The sequence below is a fragment of the Drosophila tropicalis genome, unplaced genomic scaffold (genome assembly GCF_018151085.1).
Source record: "Drosophila tropicalis isolate 14030-0801.00 unplaced genomic scaffold, ASM1815108v1 contig_593, whole genome shotgun sequence".
NCBI lineage: Eukaryota > Metazoa > Arthropoda > Insecta > Diptera > Drosophilidae > Drosophila > Drosophila tropicalis.
Genome location: NW_027173070.1, coordinates 11698429 through 11718565, shown reverse-complemented (window position 1 = coordinate 11718565; position 20137 = coordinate 11698429). Strand labels below are relative to the sequence as shown.

The following is a 20137-nucleotide window of genomic DNA, read 5'->3' as shown; positions in this document are numbered from 1 at the left end:
CAAAAGAGAGTGCGCAATATATATTGAAGTATGTGATAGTTGAAAGTTTGTTCTGTGGCAACCAGCTCATTAACACATTGACAAGTAGCGGGGGTGGCAAAAAGAGAGCAGAATGAGCGACAAGTAGTAGAGCACTAGAACTAAAATTTAATCAGTGACCTTTTACTAAACAAATGTTGTACTTACTCCAAAGCTACCAACTCCTATGCACTTTTAAACGGGAAATGTTAATTTTTTAAATTTTAATTTCAATTTGATTAAAAACCCAATAAAAATGTGTCTCCCTAATAACATACAGGCAAAAATTATGTGTGTTTACACTCCCTCTTTAGGTGTTTACCTAAATTGATCAAAAACACTAACAATTCGTTCTTTGAATACATATACTAAACGCATCAAGTGCAGTTAGTCGAAGTATAGTGTCTATGCTTGCCAATTCTTTTAAATACAATTGTAATCCAATCCAAAAACCAATAAGGCCCGTTTGGGCGTGTGTTTACTTTGCGGGATTTTTAGCAAAAAGCATCTAAAATTGTATCCATTTTTAGGCTGTTTCGAGGCAGCACTTTTTTCTACCTTTCAGGTCTGTCAGACAAGAACTTGTCTCCTCCTGCGACTGTCTGTCTGTCCCTCTGTCTGTCATTTAGCAGCCAGCTTGACATATGCAGAGACATTCGCCTACACTTCAGCCTTCACATCTTTATCGTTCTGGTAGTGGTAGTGGTGGTTTTGTTGGTGTTTGTTGGTGGTTGTGTTAGTGGTGGCATCAAAGACAAGCACTTGACGTTGACAAGGCGAATGCGAAAGCGAATTGCTCGGCTCAGAGATGAAGATGGATAAGCAAGAAGAAGTAGCACGTATAATGATGTGTTGGTAGTGCAACTGCAAGAACTGAGAGTGACAGCCATTGAGCACGGCTGTTGCACAATGCGGCGTATGAGTAATGTGGAATTCTAGTTAGTTACTTCAGTTGGTTGATTACTTTTTTTCCGTTTGGAAACGAACCAAATGAACGTAAGCACCAGGACAACGAGAGACGTAAATAGAGGGAGAAAGTGAGTGAGTGAAGTGAAAAAAATGAAGCAATTTCTAGGCCACAATTTACCATTTTAATGGCCATTTCCTGCAAAAGTAGCTGCTGCCATTCCAGCTTGCTCTCTGTCCTTCGTTCTCCCCTACCTCTTTCTCTCTTTTGGTCTTAACAATTTTGTGTCGTTTTCTGTGTCTGTGAATTTAAAATAAGCACCTCATTAAATTGACAAATGTGCACAATTTGCAGGACATTATGTCCTTGGCTAATACATACATCTCTCCCAGAAACCAGACACAATACACACACATACACATGCTGACATATGAGTTCGAGTTTGTGTCTTTTTTGTCTGTTCTACAAATTGCTTTTAATTTTCTTAATCTTTAACCCCAAAAAAACAAAAAAAAAATTAAAGTGAAATCTGAAAATTGGCAGTGTTAATGCAATTTTAAGCCGCTTTATTAATGAATTTTCTTCATTGGCTTGTACCTGGCAATCGGCCAGAATGAAAAATGGAAATGTGAATGGAAATTGTGTGCTTCAGTGTGTGTGTGTGTGTGTGTGCGTGTTTGTGGACTTTTATAAATCGAAAGTTATTCGTGCAAATATCCTGTCCAAGTAGGAAGAGAAAACGCTTGACTACGGCATTGCAGGCCATCGATAAAACCCACAACGAACAGCCATAACAACAACAACGACAATAAGAGCTATTGTAACTGGTTTGCTGCTGCTGCTGCTGCACTTCAAAAAAGGATCAGAGCAAAAGCCGGAGCCAGAGCCGGAGATGGAGCTGGAACTGGGGGCTGGCTCAGTCGGCTTTCAGCATTTACTCCGCATGCATTATTGAGCATTAACCTCATTTCACGCAGTCAATTTACGGTATTAAATTCTCAACTCTGTTGACTGCACCCCCCACTCCCTCTATGCCTCATTCCTCTGCGACTCGCTGGACCTGGTTGTATATGTGTGAGGATAAGGATTTAACGACCTGCCACAGCAGCAGATGGGGCACGAATCCCTTGGCTGCCTCTGCTGCTGATGATGAGCACAAACTAAATTTGCTTTTGATTAGCTTAACAGTTATTGGCAAGAAAAAAAGAACAAAATTGTCGACCCAAAATTGCACAACTAAATAAGCCCATAAAAACCATTTAAAAAGCAAAATGAAAAGAAAGTAAACGTTGGCCCAAAATGAGACAGAGACAAAGGCCAACAGAGAAAAACTCAAGTGCAAAGCTTTAAATGAAATGTGCTAAGACATAAACCTGAACAAGCTAGTAGTTAGAGAAGAGGTGCGTTTGTGTGTGTCTGTGTGTGTGGCTAAGAATTGGAATCTGTTGGTTGCCTAGCACAGTTTGCTTTCGGTCTTTTGTGCCATTGTAATTGGATAATTAAAGAAATGTCTGGGCCAGAGCGTGCCAGGGCACAAAAGACACCATAAGAGTAAAAGAGATAACAAACATGTGGCCAACGTATAAGTCCTTGGATCCTTAGCCTCTAGCGATGTGAACGTGAAAACAAAAAATTTCTACAATGTCAGGCAATTGAAGCAATTAGAAAGTGCGCAGAGCAAGCAACACATCTATCAGGAATTGTTTTCTTTTTTGGCGTAACCTTGGTCTAAATGGAGTGCATGGAGCGTTTTCCAGCAATAATTTCTAAGCTGTGTATTGATTCATTAGTGGCAAAGCTGATCGAAGCTGAAATATACTATTTAAGTTAGAAGGCTTGATTAAGAAGTTGTTCATTAATAAGTGGATCATAGAAAATTTCAAATGTATTTATGTATGTAGTATGGTAAAAATGCATCTTCTACAAACAATTTTTGTACGGATGTTCGATCAGCTTATCAGTGTAAAGGTCTATTAAGCCAGATTTGAATTTTTTTTTTTTTTTTTTTTTGTTATTTTAAATTTGTGCTTGGATTACTGATAGCAAAGATTTGTATTTCTTTCTTATATTAACAAATTATTATGTATTGACCAAAAGTCTCATCCAACTATACTAACTTTTTCGCTCTTGATTATTACCCTTGGTCGATATGTCAGGGATTGGACGCATGATGAAGGGATACAACTGGGCTTAAGCTATTTTGAATACTGTTTGTAGAAGAGAATATAAAACATTTTAAGGTTTTTTTTTCACTATGATCCTATTGACCCACTTTCATCCAACTCACGCTTTCCTCACTAACAATGCACTTATGTATGGGTGTGTCTGAAATGTGTGTGTCACAAACTGTTTGGAGGCTATTAAAAGCATTTAAACGTTTACTAAAAATGCTAGTATAATTCACTACTCACACAACCTACATACATTCACATATGTGCAAACATAAGTAGCCTGCTGTAACAGCTGCTAAAAGTAGGAAGAAAAAAAGAGAGAAAAAATTACTATAGCATACTTACAGACAACAGAAACGAATGAACGAAGGAGAAGAAGTCTTAAATTGAGCTCTTCGCCCATATAAGCAGCTTTCTGTATTGTCTTACTTCATTTGTTGCCACACACACACTGAGAAAAAAATAAAAGGAAGAAAGGGTGAGTAGAAAAAGTAGAGAAAAAAGAAGAGAAAGCCGAGAGATAAGATAGCAAGCAGCACGACAGCTGTGTCCCATAGTGTCCTGGCACGTGTCCTAGCAGCGGTTTATAGTTAGTTAAAAACTTGCAATGGCCAAGCACACAAGAACATAATCTTCGAGAAAAGTGCAACTACAAAACTGAATTCTAAATCATTTTGCACTTCACATAGCTTGAAACTCGGCTCGCATTGTTATTGTTGAACTCTTCTTCATAACATTTACCCATATGCTGCTGCCGACAAAACGAGGCAATCGTTGAGCCAAGTTAATGGACAATTGCCCTGACAACGACAACCCACCACACAATGAGTATGACAACGTGTGTATGTAGGTGCGTCTCAGTAGTTGTTATCAGTTTTGAATCCTTTTCATTCACAGTAAAGTTTCCCTTACAATTGGACAGAAATATCGAGCAAAAAGATGCAAGAAAGAAGAAAAATGAAAACAGAAATGAAAACTATGACTTGGCTCTGGCTCTAGATGCACAGATCATCATCATTTATCATCATAACAGCAGAAATGAAAATAAAATGCTACCAAAGGAGCAAAACGGATGACTTAGTAGTAGGTACACAGTCGGTTGCTGGAGAGGAGGTGGAAAGGCAAACTAAGTAAATGTATATAGTGCAACATGAAGCAACACCTTCAAGTCTTGGTCTCAGACTCAGTAGTCGGCCAACATCAACTTCAGCTCCAACTCCAACTGTGGCGCATAATTCATTAGGAAAGTTTTTGGCGAGAATGGCGCGTGACTAAAGTGAAACTGTTTACGAGCCATTTTGCTTTAGCCAAAAAGTGTTTGCCAACTACTGAGAGAAAGAGCGAGCAAGAGCTAGCGGTGAGCTTGCCAAGAAACATTAAAGCATCCAGCAACAAATGAGCAAGAAGACACTAAGTATGATTTATGTTTTTTCTTTACTTCTTTTTGTTTTTATTTTTTTGTTTTTGGTTTTGGTTTTCGAATTGCCAGTCAAATTGAAATTTACAGAAGCATCTCTAAGCCGGGGCTAAGAGCGGAAAATAAAAAATAATAATAATAATAAGCAGTAGCAGCAGCATTGCCCCGGGTAACCCACAAAACATCTAGCGCTAGGTGGAGCAGAAACTCATATAAGGGGATCACACCCCAACCCCCGCCACGTCCTTTTTGGCACCAAACCCTCTGCCGCTATTCAATTTTCTTCGTGCTCCAAAGTAACATTTTCGTTGCGTTGCACTTCAATTTGAAACGTTTGTTTCTATGGATTATCAGCAAAGCTGCATGAAAATTTAATAATACATGTACTTTCATCTTTCTCTCTCGCTCTGGCAGTAAGTCAGCGAAATAAAGCTGATAGAAACAATAGAGCAGCTGCTCCTTAGGGAACCATCTTCTTGATAAATTCGATTACATTCTGGAATGAAATTCAAGCAGAGATTTCCAACCAAACTTATTGTTCGCAGAGAGTGGAGGAGTAAAGAGTAAAACATAGAGCTGAAAATGGCTTTTCTTAAAATGGAATTCCAATGGGCGAAACTAATTCCAAGTTATAGAAAAGTTAACAACATTAGCTTATAAACAAAATAAAACTCAATGCCACATTTCATACTAGCAGTGGTTGTTGATATGTTTCAATTTCTTAGAAATATTGATAAGTAAAAAGGCTAAAAGAAAAGCTCGATAAGTATTGTCTTTTTGGAGTCATACATAAATGATCGATAAGTATTGCCTGTGTAAAATTAAGCATTTTCATCTATTTCTACATAGCACTTAAAATTCATAAAAATTGTTGACAAAGTTTGCTTTATTTTTTAGTTTTTGTAGTCGCCACTTGATACTACAGACATCAAGTGTCTGTGTCTACATATATATCCAAGAAGCAAGTTTCAAAATCGCTTAAAAAGTTTACTTCCTTCCTTGAGTTCTTTTAGTTTTAAGGTTGAAAAATCATGAGTTATCGACACGACTTAGTCATCAATGCACGTTCCAGATTTCTGTTAATCAGAGTATATTGTGAGGCAAAGTTACCGATCGAAAAGAACATTGGAAAAAAAAAAACAGTCATCTTTTAGAAACTTAACATCAAATTATTGCATGTTTGCAACGTTTTCGTTACTTTTTAACTTTTTAGCCAGGGGATCACCTTAACCATTTTTACTTGAAAATTTTGATTAACTTTCTGTCATGATTGTCAACTTTAAACATTTATTTTTTTATTTATATGGCACTTGAAATTATTTGTTCAATTTTACAGCACGCACTTTACAATGGCACATGCAGAGTCACACCGCAGTCAGAGTCAGAGCCACGGGAGGGCCATATGTATCCATACACACTTGCAAACATACATATATATATAGATATGTGATATCTTCTTGGTAATTTTCCATAATTTATGCACACAAAAATAACAAGCACTGCGAGTACGAGGCGAGGGCGAGAACCGGCAGCTTCTTTGCTTCCTTTCAGTTGCCTTTGTCTTGCCTTTCTCCTTCAACTCGAATCTGCACTTCACACATGCCTTTCCTTCCGTTTCTTTCCGACACTCTTCCTCTCCCACTGTCTTTCGCTCTCTCTCTCTCTCTCTCTGTGTGGGTATAATAAATCATTTTTAAAGCATTACCTCAACGAATGTATATATCATATGTATATATGTAAGTGTATATATTTTGCACCTTTTTCCAAGTGGCTGTAAGGAAAGTAGTCGAGAGATTTATAGTTAACTTGTTTTGGCTGATTTGGCCATGCGGCAAACTGTTTCTTTCTCACTCACTACCAATCTCTGGCAATTTCACTGCCATTGCCTTTTGATTAAATTTAATAAATATGTATTTGTTTTTGCAAGCCATTCTAATATTGTTTATAAGCTTTTTGTTTAATAAATGCCAAATTGAAAATCAATTAAGTTTTTATTTCTGCAGGAGACAAATATAAATTGGTTTTATATATTGCACAGCAGCAAAAAACAACAATAATAGCAGCAAAAAACAACCCAACAACTCCAAAACAATTTTTAATTGCATATATTTTGCAAAATGTTTTTTAAAGCGCTGCCCAGAGGGGTAGCGGGGGGATAGATATTTAAAGCTGTTGTTGAAATTTGATTTATCCATGAATTATCTTTGATCTGTTGTTGTTGTTGTTGTTGCTTGTCTCAAAAGGACAAAAGACAAAAATCGTGTGACAACTAACAGGAAAAGTTTTCTGGGAAACGAAACGACACTTGTTGAAAATTTACAGCCTTAACGAAAAGCCAATAATTTGCCTCCCTTTTTACACTCTAAGAATTTCAAAGGGCAACAATTCAGTTTAAATTCTGTGTGTGCGTTCAGGATGGGTAAGATGTGGCAGGGGGCAGGGGGAACCTAATAAGTTATGCCTTTGCCTCTGAAAAATTAAGCCAAAAACGAAGCAAAAAGATGGTAAGCGAAAAACAGTAGCGAACCAACTAAACAACTGAGCCGTAGGCAACGGGCTTTTATATAAATCTCTTTAATTTATTAGATTTCATTAGACGTTTTGGCGCTGAGTCTTTTGCCAGGAGGCATTCGGCTTCGCCTCGGTGGTTAGCATGGGGTAAGCTTGCCACATGCCGCATGAAGGGGGCGCCAAATGGCTGGGTAGGGGGAAGGGAAGTGGGACCAGTGGCTACACAATTTTTATATTAACAAGCTTAAAACATGGCAGTTGCTCCCTTTTCGCATAAAAAGTAATAATGTGGCCGTAAAATGACGGTCATGGGGCAAAAGCAACAACAACAAAAAGAGAGAAAAAATATCGTAGCATACTTTCCAGCATTGGCTCTGTTGTCCTTTGAAAGTTGTGTGGTTATCCTGCTGCTGCTGCTGCTGCCACTGTGTATGTGTTTGTTTGTGTGTGTTCTGGAGTTGAGTTAGTGTAGAAAAGAGTCCTCTTGTTTGTGCTGATGTTGTTAACTTTAATGTCAAGTCAAATTAGTTATCCACCTTAACAGAAGCACAACTTCATTGTCCTTCCTTCTGCTCCGGTTAAACTGGGCTCAGAGATAAAGGTCACATTTGATTATACGCAAAAACAGGAGAAAACAAATTTGCTTTGCCATCCTTTTAATATTAAATTCATACAATGCAAATGAGTTTCCTCAAAATTCTTGATGACTAAAAAGGAAAAGGGATAGTTTCGCAAGTAATTTAGATCATATAATCACAAGTTAATCATTTAATTTGAATTCACTTTCAATCTAATTTCGAAACTCAGCAACATTTGTAAGTGAACTTAGACTAATGTGAATTTTGTGAGAAATTCGCGGCGACGTAGTAAAAGCAGCTGAAAAATTTATCTCCGGACACTTTACAAATTTGTTGAGTCTTACATTGATATAAGTTTTCCCCTGTCCACTCAGGAGAAATTAGATAATCCTTTCTTTATTCATAAACTTCGACCAAAACTTTTGAGCGATGCTGTTAACATCTTTTCAACTCACATAAACTCTTATCAGATAGCTTCAATCGTCAGGCCTAAAATATATACTTTTTTAATTGTCAATATATAAAAAGAGCAATACGTAATACTAAAACCCAAATGGACAAGCATGCAATAAGAATTGTAGTGCTTAGATCCAAAGGACTGTGGAAAAAAGACCCTGCCTCCCTAGCATTTGGAAGAATGTTTTCAGAGATATTACCTAAATAATGTCTTATTTAAACGCTGCTTTTAATTATTATGTTTCTTCGATTATTTCTGAATGAAAAAAGAGTTACAAATTACTATTTCATATGTTAACAGAAAATGTTTTAATTAAACTCAGCAACATTTGTAAGTGAACTTAGACTAATGTGAATTTTGTGAGAAATTCGCGGCGACGTAGTAAAAGCAGCTGAAAAATTTATCTCCGGACACTTTACAAATTTGTTGAGTCTTACATTGATATAAGTTTTCCCCTGTCCACTCAGGAGAAATTAGATAATCCTTTCTTTATTCATAAACTTCGACCAAAACTTTTGAGCGATGCTGTTAACATCTTTTCAACTCACATAAACTCTTATCAGATAGCTTCAATCGTCAGGCCTAAAATATATACTTTTTTAATTGTCAATATATAAAAAGAGCAATACGTAATACTAAAACCCAAATGGACAAGCATGCAATAAGAATTGTAGTGCTTAGATCCAAAGGACTGTGGAAAAAAGACCCTGCCTCCCTAGCATTTGGAAGAATGTTTTCAGAGATATTACCTAAATAATGTCTTATTTAAACGCTGCTTTTAATTATTATGTTTCTTCGATTATTTCTGAATGAAAAAAGAGTTACAAATTACTATTTCATATGTTAACAGAAAATGTTTTAATTTCATCCTCGTTTCTTTTGTTTTACTTTATAATTTAAATGCAACAAAATATTTCATTTTATTAAATGGAAACAAACATAATTGCAAAACCTGAAGAAAATGAGTGAAAATGCTTCCCAGTTAAAGAACATTTATTAATCATTAGAGTACACTATATATAGTTCATTAAATAATTTAAGATGCAGTAATGTACCAATGTCTCCATTTGGTTTCTACTTATAGTTATTGAATTTTTAATGAATGTTTCATTTTCTTTACCCAGTTGCTGTCAAACCTTTATATCCATATAATTTAGAATCACTCCAAATAAATTACACACTCGTCACACACAGTCAAACACACACATACAAACCCGCACACTTGCAAAAGGCAACAACATTGTAATCAACAAAATTACACTAAAATACAAGCAAAAAAGAAAAAATAACATGATGGGGAGTGGAAAAAAAATGTACTCTCATATATAAATTTGACACGAATGCGATGACGATGACACAAAAGCAAGTTCCCCCAACTTTAGCCTCCTACATGCAACTGACTGGATGAGAAGGGGAAAAAGTGGCACAAATGCCGCCAGGCAACAACAACGTATAAGCACCAGCCCCTCCGCGTAGGTGTGTGTGTGTGTGTAGATTTGGGTTTGAGGGTGAGTGTTCACGTGTGCACGAGTGTGAGTGTATTGCTTCTCTTTGCTGATACTTTGTAGCATATTTTTATACCCTTTCTATAAGAGGAGCATATGCAAATTGCACATTTTAAATAAGATTTACAAAGATATTAAATTGATATAATCCCCATGGCTAGATCTTATTAGATCTCATAGGCCTTTATAAACTTTTAAATACGAATAAAATAAAACCCTTGATTCACTTAAGAAACAAATCGATTGTTTTTCCTCAAATTTATCATTTCATCGTAATAAAATAGGTCGCCACAAGAAACTTCTACAATAGGATCTAAGCATCGCCCCTTAAGATATGCCAAGACAAACACAGTTCTACTAAAGTAACTGATTAAAGTGAGCCTTATGTGAACCCAACCAAAGAGCATTTAAAAGTAAGATATTCTCTTTTTAAGTAACAAAATTTTTTGTCATTTGGTTGCCGTGTGTGCCGACGTGTGTTTCGTCCCGCTCCCTGCTGCTTGCCTCCTTTTAACCATAGTCAGGCGTCACTTTACACACGAAAATGTTACATTGTTTTTGGCACGCAAAGCGACACTCAGTTCGCCGCTCAGTTTCAGATCCTTTGCTCCATATACCGTGTTACCGTCTCTTTTTGCCGTGTGTATCAATCAGTTAAAAATAATTTCAGGGTTGCCAAGTTCGGTGGGTTGTTGTTTTGTTTTGTAATTTTTTATGACTACATTTATAACATTTAATGCGTATTTTTATGAGCTAAATTGTCTTTTATGCTGCTTTATTATTATGTCTCACTTGGGATAGAAGCCATAAATGTGTTAGAGATACGAGGGCACCAAAAAGGTGTGGATAATCACGAGAGACAACACAGAAGCGGAGAGAGAGAGAGAGAGAGAGAGAAGGATAGCAATCATTATAGTTGGGACAATTGAAAATGGCGGAGTATTTTTTCTCCCCATTTTAGTCCTGAGGATCTAATAAAGTGCTTCACAGACAATAGTTATGCCCTTCCCCCCTCATCGTTTTACAAAATGGGGAACAAAGCAAAGCATTTTATAATAACTTTTTAACAATGGGCAGGCAGCAGCGCTTTGTTTTCATTTTGATTAAAAAAATCTTTATTTTTTATATTGCGCATAAATAATATGCATTATTAAAAATATAACAACAAAAAAAATAAGTAAATTCAATAGCTTAAATACGGGCAAAGACTTGAACGTACCCTGTAAGAATAGGATTAGAAAAATTACTCGAAATTTAAGAACTAAGAATATCTAGTTTGCCTGAGTACCTTTAAATTACTTGAAATTAAAACTTTTCTTTTAAGAAAATAGTTAAGCATTAATTCAATGAATTTAAAATAGACTTCTCTTCCATTTAAACCGCATCTTAGGCATCGGATCTAGGGCTGCAAATTTTGACCCTAAAAGTATGCAATACGCTTAAAATAAATTCATTTTTATTAACGATCTTAAAAATCTCTCTAAATCTCTTTTTTCATTACATTTTCAAATGTCTTCTTGTCTTTATTATTATATTTAATGCCTTCAATGCCTAAATACTAAAAAAAAAAGAAACAAAAACAGAAATGATAGTCATGAAATCATATTAAACAACCTTTTAAGTATGCAAATTAAGAGACATTTTATTTAAATATTCATCTTTATTACGGGTTTCGATTTGTCTCGAAGGGTTTTTAGATTTTGATATAATGAAACCAATATCAATAGATCCTATTTTTTGGCGGTTTATGGTTATGCCTCTCTATTAGGAAAACTTCTCAACAAATTCTGTCCACTTGAAATTATATTAGTTCAACATAATTTTACTAATAACTTCTGTTCTTTTCTATCTTTTTCCCATGATTAAGACCTCGTCCTTTCTTACCTTCACAAACTTTTAAAGGAAAATGGTTCTCCTTCCTACTTCCCTTTCTAACACCATTTTATTTAATGATTACAGGGTATTTAAAATATCTACTTATAAAGAGAAGAAATAGAATAACTGACAATAAAGCCGCACGGCCAGAAGAATAAATGAGGGAGGGAGATAGAGGAAGAGCGATAGAAAGAGATGGCAAAAGGAAAACTTGGCACACAGCAACCAAGACACAGGAATGCCAACGGAATGTAAAATTTTACGAGGCGGTGTGAAATAGAGAAGTAGAGAAGAAACACACAGAAGAAAAGAGAAAGAGTGTCTGTTAGAAAGAGACAGAGAGAGAGAGAGAGCGGGTATAAGAGAAGAGGGGAAAGCAGAGTCGAGATTGAAGTGCCAGCAAATTTATGGAATACGAACGAACAATTTTCTTTTCTTTTTTCGGTTTTCATTTTTTTATTTTTCCTTTTCCTCTTTTTTTTTTTTTTTGTTGTTTAGCTTTGTGCAAATTGAATAAAACACAATGGCCAGAAATAGCCAAAAAAAAAAAAAAAAAAATAGAAAATAGAAACGAAAAAAATGCTGCAAAGTTGCAGACCAAAAGAATGAGAGAAAGGCCAGGACTAAAAGCAAATCCAAAGCCAAGCCAAAACCAAATGAAACCTGGCAAAAGTCTAGAAAATGCCAAACGACATCACTCGAGGCTCTAGGAATTTTCTCATATAGTTTTTGTTTGTTCAAAAACTGACTTAAATGACAAGCAGAGAATAACTGAAAGACATAAGTAGCTCAAATGAAGTCGAAAATGCCAATGAATTAAGTTATCAAAATCTGAGCTAAATTAGAGAACATTTTTTTCTAGGAAACTTTTATGGGTTATTCTATTACCAATTGGCAATTCATTCATTTATCGATGGATTTCGAAATTATGACTTATGAGCGTAAAGAATGTTTTTTAGCTGAGGATTACTATTAATCAGTACGTAAATATTAAGTAAGCCACAAACCTCTTATAATAGAGTTCTGCTGGTCGTATGCGTAATTTACTTTCATTCGACAATTTTTCCTTCATCTTTTATATTATAATTTATTTGCAAAGTTCAAAATAATAGTTGGTAATAATGTATTGCCCTGAAATGTAGATTAAAACGATTCGACCAAAATCCAAAAACAAATTATTCTGAGCTGAGGGGATAAATCCTAATTTTGGCACTTTTCAAACAAAAAATTTTAATCAAATTTTGCACATTTTAAAGTGTTCTTTAAATATAATCCGCATGCATTTTTATTTACATTTGTGTTGAGAGTTATTTTGTGCAAATTATTTGAAATTTATTCCATATTTATTTTCACATCACCCACAGGCACACACACACACACACACAATTGTTGCTAAAAATGCATAGTGGTTTATTTTTGGCGGCTCGATCCGCCCCGGCGCTTTTTAGCCAAATATAAAACCAAAGTTAGTTGAGCTAAATGTTAATTCTCGCTTAGCATCTACGAATGTATACAAGAGAGAGAGCGAGTCTGTGTAATTTTGTGCAAACTGATTTTTAGTTGCCTCACACCATACGCACACACACACACACTCCTACACACATGCACATGGTCAGTCTAACCAAAGAGTTGATTTTACAGTTCATTCAGCATGTTGACCAAAATTGCCGCGGTTTTAATGTTCCTCTTCGGCAACTACCACTCGTCCTGCAATGGAAGTTCCCCTCAGTGCACTTTGCTTTTATATAAAATAAGTTTTAGTTTCCACTTTTTCCGTTTTCCCCTTTCCCCTCTCTACTCTGCCACTCACTATGTGTGTTTTCTTTTTGCTGTTGTTGGCAATTTCATTTAGCAAAAGTACCGAAACAATGTGCGGACTATTAGCCAAAATGTTCAATGACACGTTTTCTGACCTGGTTTAACGGTTTCTGGTTAGCCATGATGTTGCAATACCACCGTTTTGCAATTCCTGCTTGTCAAAAACGTGGTAAAAAGAAAAACTGTTAAAAGAATTGTGCAACTGAAACTCTGATAAAATACTGTCGTAAATTCAAACATGATAGAAGACTGCAATTGTTTACATTCACTAACGATACGGATATTATATAGATATAGAATAACCGTCTTTGCTCTTGCAAAACATCAATCAGTTATCCTAATCGTTGAAGCCCTCCCTTTTTTTTTATTAATCATACTATTCTTTAGAAAAAGCCTTCTTGTAAGCAATATTTTTTACTTATAAGAATCTGCTTTCGGGGCAGAAAAAGACTCAAGACGCACAAAAAAGGTTACTGAAAATGTTTATTTATCTTTTTTAAAGTCAAATTTTGTCCAATCTCTTATTCTTTCTTATTACATACAAGAAAGAGATTAAAAAATTGTGATTCAATCAACATATTTGTATACCATTTCAATTTCGCTACTTAAGAATATTTCTTTTTTGACCACAGGCAGCATTCGTTTCCACATGAAATGCAAATGCAAATACGAGAAATAGGCAAACAGCAGACGAAAGAATAACTTTCGATTGGGGGTCAGTAGACCGAGAACTTTGAGACGTGGGTGAGTCCACGAACGGCGTACAATTTGGCCACAGGTATCACCATGCTGGACATAGCCGTAACCAATTCGACGACGTTCAAGCCAACAATATTGAGCCAACAGTTGATCGAATTCCAATTGCTTAGCCACACTACGCCAACTCGTTTGTCGCGAGGCACGCGATAAGCAAACCAAATTGTCCAAGGATTTGAATAGCATGAGTAAACTGTAAATAAGGAGTGAGATACTGAATAGATGCTTCCAGTGGGCCGAAGATAGGCTATAAATCAACGTTATATTATAGACAATGATGAGGAACAGCTGTGGAGCCCAACAGTTGAGCAATTGTTGAGTTAGTTGGCCATAGGCCAGATACAAATGTTGCAGGATACGCAATCTGCGATGCAATTGTCGCACCTGGCCATACTGGGCCTTGATGACATGCACTGACATCATCTTCATAACTTGGGCCATTTCATCGTCAAGGATATCAAAGGATTTGATAAGCAGCGTCAGACCAATGCTCACCAGATGCTGACTCATGTCCATTAACCAAATGGTCAAAGTCACTGGCAAAGTAAAGACCAGAGCAATCATCACAACGGTTTCAATCTCATGGGCTCTACTCAAATCGTATGACACGTAGATCAATCTAAAGCTTAAAAATTTAATAGCCAACTGAAGGATCAACAGCCAGGACAGTTTTAATTTACGACGACTTCTGCGATACAATTGTCCGGCCAATTGAAGAAAACGATTCATTAATCGCACTCGTCTCTCGTACACATGACGGGGTTGTAGCAACAATACGCAGGCGAAAAAATAGGGTTGCCAATGCATCAATAATTTATAGGGATGCAATAGAGCCAAACTGAGAAAGTAGGCAAATGGTAGACTGATCATCCTCGATATGGTCACACTGTACTCTGTGAGATGCAGACGATTTCTTGCCCGCTCGTAACGTAATCGCATTAGACCCAAATAATAAAACTGAGCCAAATAGAAGCGTATCAGTAATAAGGCATGATGACTTATATATCGATTACCGAAACGAAAATCACGCAGAAAAACCATCAAGTACCAAAGGCAAATGTGAACTGAAGTGCCACCAAAAAAAAATATATGCTTATATTACTGCCCAGACTAACTAATGACTAAGCTAATTGTTGGACATTATATTAATAATTAAATATAAACATTTATATTAATTTTAGCCTACCAAGTCCTATAACATCGATTTCTAACAGAAACATAGAAATTTCATGTTCATTTTAACAGGTAATTCAAAAAGGATAATCGAAACCTTCGCTTCGGACTACATTTTTAAAAGCAAATGAAGTTTATTCCAATAAAATTTAAAGACTTCAATAAATAATTAACAACTGATCAAAAGTAAACTTAATACCTTTTCAAGTTAAAGACAAGAACAAAAAATAATGGATTTTTGTTTTATTTACACCAATTGCTTATAGCTTCTTCAAGAACACAACTTTCAACTCTTTCTTCTTAACGTGAAAAATATTTTTTATGCATAACTAAATAATTGAAGAAAAATATAGATGAAGGAGAAGAAAGAGCCGAGTAACGAGTCAAAGAAACTTATCCAATTTCCGATTCTTGGGCCAAAGAGCTTGGCAATAACAACAATAATGAGCAGTGACATTACAAGGATGTGGCACTGCCAGGACATCCCACCAGCAGCAGTAGTAGCTAGCATCGGCTAGCCGCAATAACCACAGTTTTGCTTTACTCGGTTGCCAAGCCTTCAATATCCCTTCAATACACTTACTAGCACAGAAAGTTTTTCGTTTTTTTTACAAAGTTTGCTAAATTTAAGAATTAAATTTCAATTTTTTAAACTTGCGACCTTTTTGAAAATTGTCTGACTAAAAATTTAAATACTGCAAATTCTTTAAAGAGATTCGAGAGAAAACCTGAGTGTAGCCTTGTATCTGTTAAACAAAATACAATTCAATTTAAATTATAACCAGTATGACCAACTGGTTTAAACGTAGTTTTAGCCATTATTTTTAGCCCCCTTTGTGGTATAAAGATTCCATAGACTTTTAGGTGTTCAAGATCTATTATTATTATCATTAGATTTACATTTTTAGAAATAATCTTTTAACTATAGCCTTACGCACTATAACTTACGTACAAATTCTGCTGGAGACAGAATTTGGTGGTTTTTCTAATACCTATTGAGAGATTGATTAGACAATCGTGGATAATCTAGAATTTGACCAAAAGGCTGCTTTCTATTTTAAAAGCCCTCAAAGTTCGCATGTTCGGGTCGTATTAAATGATCAAATCATGGAAAGCTCTACTTAAGATATGATCCACTTAGGGACTGATAAGGAACTCAATTTTAGCATAAAGCAACTCAATTTTAGCATAAAGAGTACCAAGAAGACTATTAAAAGACCTTTGATAATCTTCGTACTAATTTGTTATTTAGAATTCGATTCATATTTATGTTGGGGGAAGATCACTTTCGCTTCAATTGACGGTTTATAGGGTATACAACCTTCGGCAAGGCCATAAAGGCCGAGCTCTCATTTTTTTTTCTTGGTGACATTTACATATAAATTTTTTTGTCGGTTTATATATAAATATTTTCCTTCATATTTTCATTTTGTTGCTGTCTGCGGTGACAAACTTGGCAACGAGTTGCAATTTTTTAATTTATTTGGTATGGCAGCTCGTAAACATTTACATCGTCCCACCCCCTCAACGCCTCCAAAAGTCATCCCTTCGCCAAGTCGCCACAACTCTCTGTCACCACATTCAATCGGCAACTTTTCTCTCTCTCTCACTCTCTCTTCACTCGCTCCTCTAGTCGATCCTGTCTCGTCTCTTCTTTTGCTGAACTTTTTAATTACCGCTGCTAGTTGGTTCTACTTTGCAATGTCTTCCTGCTTCCATCCCTCTATATCTGCTTCCTCCTTCACTTCTACTTGCTCTTACTGTTGTTGTTGTTGGATTTTTTTCGGACTTTTGTTGTTTATAAAATATTTTATGGAAATTATGCAAAACTTGTTTACCAGCAGTTCCAGTAGCAGCAGCAACAGCAGAGGCAGCATAAGCAATGGCGACTCGTTCATATTCAACATTCGGTGGCGCCTTCTAACAAACTTCCCAAAGTTCCTCTATTTTCCTTTTTGCTTTTGCTGTTGTTGTATTTTGTTATATTTCGTTGCCTTTTCGCCACTCAAATTAATTGCATAACAAATTATGTTGATGAAGTGAAAAATGTGGATAAAAAAATATGCAAAAAAAGTGTTGCTATACATAATGTTAAGAGAGGAGTGACTAACTAAACAAAAAAATAATGCTGAACGAATTTTAGTTGCTCAACTAGAATGAGAAAAAGTCCTGAATTAAGTGTGTCTTTGTGTCTTTTCCGTAATTATTCGATTAGGTTAAAAAACTTATGGGTTAAAAGATTGAAAGGGACACATCTTGAGCTGAAGCTACAACAATCTTTCGTTACTTAACCAATAATGAATAGAATAATGGATAGAAAAAATGGAAATGGAATACTTTAATTTTCCGATATAGTTGGTTAAATATTTCCTGATGGGTTATAGAAAATTGTATAAAATTAATAGCTACAGGAATTCCAAAAAAAAAATGTTTCATTTAAAATAAAATAGTTTATCTTACTTGGGAATCTTATAAACAATTAATACTTATACACACTTTTTTAATTATTTTGAATGATTGGATACCAAATGTTGAAATCTAAAATAACTGCCTAGATTATACATAAGTATCCATATTACGACTTTCTTGACGCTTATTGATTCTCTAAAATGAAATGATTTTATATAAGTATTTTAAAAAAGAACTCTACAACTAAGAAACTCTAATTAAATTACTACATTTAGTTTTAATAATAAACACTCTTTGTTAAAAAAAAACCGTTTTAACTTTTTTAATTTAACTAAGCGACTTATCGAAGCCGTTTGTTTTTATGTTGTTAATTCAAAGTCTTTCAACTAAAATCAAAACGAATTACAAGGTTTGAATTAAGACGTTAACTTTTCCCCCAATTTTTCAATTTTATCTAAACATAAGTAGTTAAATTTTTGTTAAGATCCAATCAACTATCATTATTAATTTTGTCGGTGTGCATTTATATATTTGAAATATATCGTCCTTTGATTTCTTTTTGATAAGAAAGCAGCTGATAGGAAAAGCTCTCTTTTACTCAGAACTCTCTCAATCGGTTTAAATTTCGTCGTTCACTCTTTCTCTCTTGCTCTTTGGGACGTTTGAGAGGGGAAATGTAATGTGTAACCGTTCATAACCGTTTATCTAAGCGCTCAAAAAAAGGGGTGGAAATATTTTAAGCGATGTTTTTGACACCAAACAATTTGAATTGCTCTATTAACACGTTGAAACTTAAGGAAAAAATAAGTAATAAAATGTTCTAACTACTATCGGCAATATCGCGTCGCAAAAAATCGAGCAATGCATCCCGGGCACATTCAGCATCGGCATCCAGACAGATTAGACGACGTAAATTTTCCAACCAATTGCCTATAATGTAACGCTTAACACAAGGCATAACACCCAATTCACGTAAGACTTTCAAGCAATATAATTGATGTTTTGGACACTTTGACTTCTCCAATTGATGACCCACTAGACAGGGCAACAAGGTGAATTCTCGACAACGCCAAAGAGCTTTTTTGCTATGTAGACCATTGAGAAGGGCCAAGACAAGATGTTCATAGCTTTCCACTTGCTGCATGGGTAACTTCGAATCTGGAGTTGATGTATCTTCTAAAATGTCGTTGAGTAGCTTAATGCCATCAACTTGATCGAAACGCTTTTGACCCTCCACGCAGCGTAAGAGAAGGGCAAATGCTTTGCTGGTCATGTCCCAAAATTTGGGTAAACGATTCAATAGACGTGAATGTAGAAACTCAAAGAACCCCAAATGAATGCCTTGTTCAGGAGCTACTTCAAGCAAATGACACAAATGATGCCAGAGATGTGGTGGATAAAGAGGCTGACAGGGATCCTGAAGGAAAATCTTAGCCAAAAAGCCAAAATTGTCTGCATCTTTCATTACAATAAGTAGAACTGTAGAAGATATGGTTTAGCATTATGGGTAAAACACTGCGAATTAAGTTTTTTTCCACATACCCTTGGGTTTTCCTGTCAAATTGCGTAAAATTTCAGAGGCCAAATCCTGAAGTGGTTCCTTTTTTTGGAGTATTTTATAAAATTCTATTAAAAGACATTTACGTTGGGCTATATGTTCCGCTCCATTTAAATTTCTTGATAGAATATCTAGAGAAAATACTAAGCCATGGATTTTGAAAAACTTTTAGAAAAACTTACTAAATATCTTTAAATACATTTCAACTTCACAATATTGCTCCTGATGATGTTTCAATCTCATGCGTAAAAAGGCATTCTTTACCCTTGACAACAAAAATTCTTGTTTAATTATGTAAATTTTTTTAATCTTTAAAAACTCACTTTCTCACAATTTCCATTTCAGTAATAGCTCGTTGAGCATTTAAAGGATTCAGTAGGAATTCAGTCAATGAAACAACAGCCTTCCAGTGCGTCAAATGTACATTACTATCCAATTCTTTTAATAACTTCGGTAAGGCAAATGAGCCATATGCTAATTGAGCCCGATCTTTAAAATAAGTGGAGGGTGTGGTGCATTTTGGTGGATAACATTTGCAAAGATCTCGCTTTCCCATAGCCTCATGCCATGCTATTGGAAATCAAATAACTTAAAATATTGATAGAACCATTTTGGAAAAATTAACTAACCCTCATTCTGTAGGCAATTAATGGAACTGGGCTTAAGTAAATTTTTATAGTCATTTTGCAAAAAGTGATTGCGATATTTTTCCAATTGCTCCCACATGCTTTGAAATGATAATTTTGCAAAGTTTTATTAATTATTTTAGACAAATGTTATGGAGCTAGAGAGGTATTTTGAATGAAAAATCAAAGTTAGTGAAGTAAGGTGTATTAATTAAGTCGAATTTAAAAATTTGCGCAACTTTGTCTACATTTTCAAAAAAAAAAGTTAGTTATCGATAACTAAGCATATGTTTTCCACTGTTAATTAACAGACTCGCATTTGATGCAATATAGCAGAACAACAAATATTGGTTGGCAA

At 35.3% G+C, this 20137-nt stretch overlaps 2 protein-coding genes across 2 annotated transcripts; both read right to left on the bottom strand.

Annotated features, from left to right (window-relative positions):
- Nucleotides 1–13824: 13824 nt before the first annotated feature.
- On the bottom strand, nt 13825–15054 carry Grl58a (Gustatory receptor-like 58a). The gene has a single exon (XM_068291784.1). It carries the CDS (start codon nt 15052–15054, stop codon nt 13825–13827), a length of 1230 nt encoding a protein of 409 aa, XP_068147885.1.
- A 3287-nt stretch (nt 15055–18341) lies between these two features.
- Nucleotides 18342–19957, bottom strand: LOC137577320 (uncharacterized). Its single transcript, XM_068290753.1, has 5 exons — nt 19783–19957; nt 19477–19723; nt 19336–19418; nt 19138–19284; nt 18342–19074 (listed from the first exon to the last, which is right to left on the bottom strand). The coding sequence occupies exons 1-5, from the start codon at nt 19877–19879 to the stop codon at nt 18416–18418; spliced, it is 1233 nt and encodes a 410-aa protein (XP_068146854.1). The 5' UTR covers nt 19880–19957; the 3' UTR covers nt 18342–18415.
- Nucleotides 19958–20137: the final 180 nt, after the last annotated feature.

Excerpts from the sequence above, each read along its gene's own strand:
- Grl58a (XM_068291784.1), bottom strand. The coding sequence starts at position 15,054 with ATGGTTTTTCTGCGTGATTTTCGTTTCGGTAATCGATATATAAGTCAT.
- LOC137577320 (XM_068290753.1), bottom strand. The coding sequence starts at position 19,879 with ATGTGGGAGCAATTGGAAAAATATCGCAATCACTTTTTGCAAAATGAC. Across the intron at positions 19,724-19,782 it reads TAATTGCCTACAGAATGAGG|CATGGCATGAGGCTATGGGA; the intron begins GTTAGTTAATTT and ends GATTTCCAATAG. Across the intron at positions 19,075-19,137 it reads TTTGACAGGAAAACCCAAGG|TTCTACTTATTGTAATGAAA; the intron begins GTATGTGGAAAA and ends TATCTTCTACAG.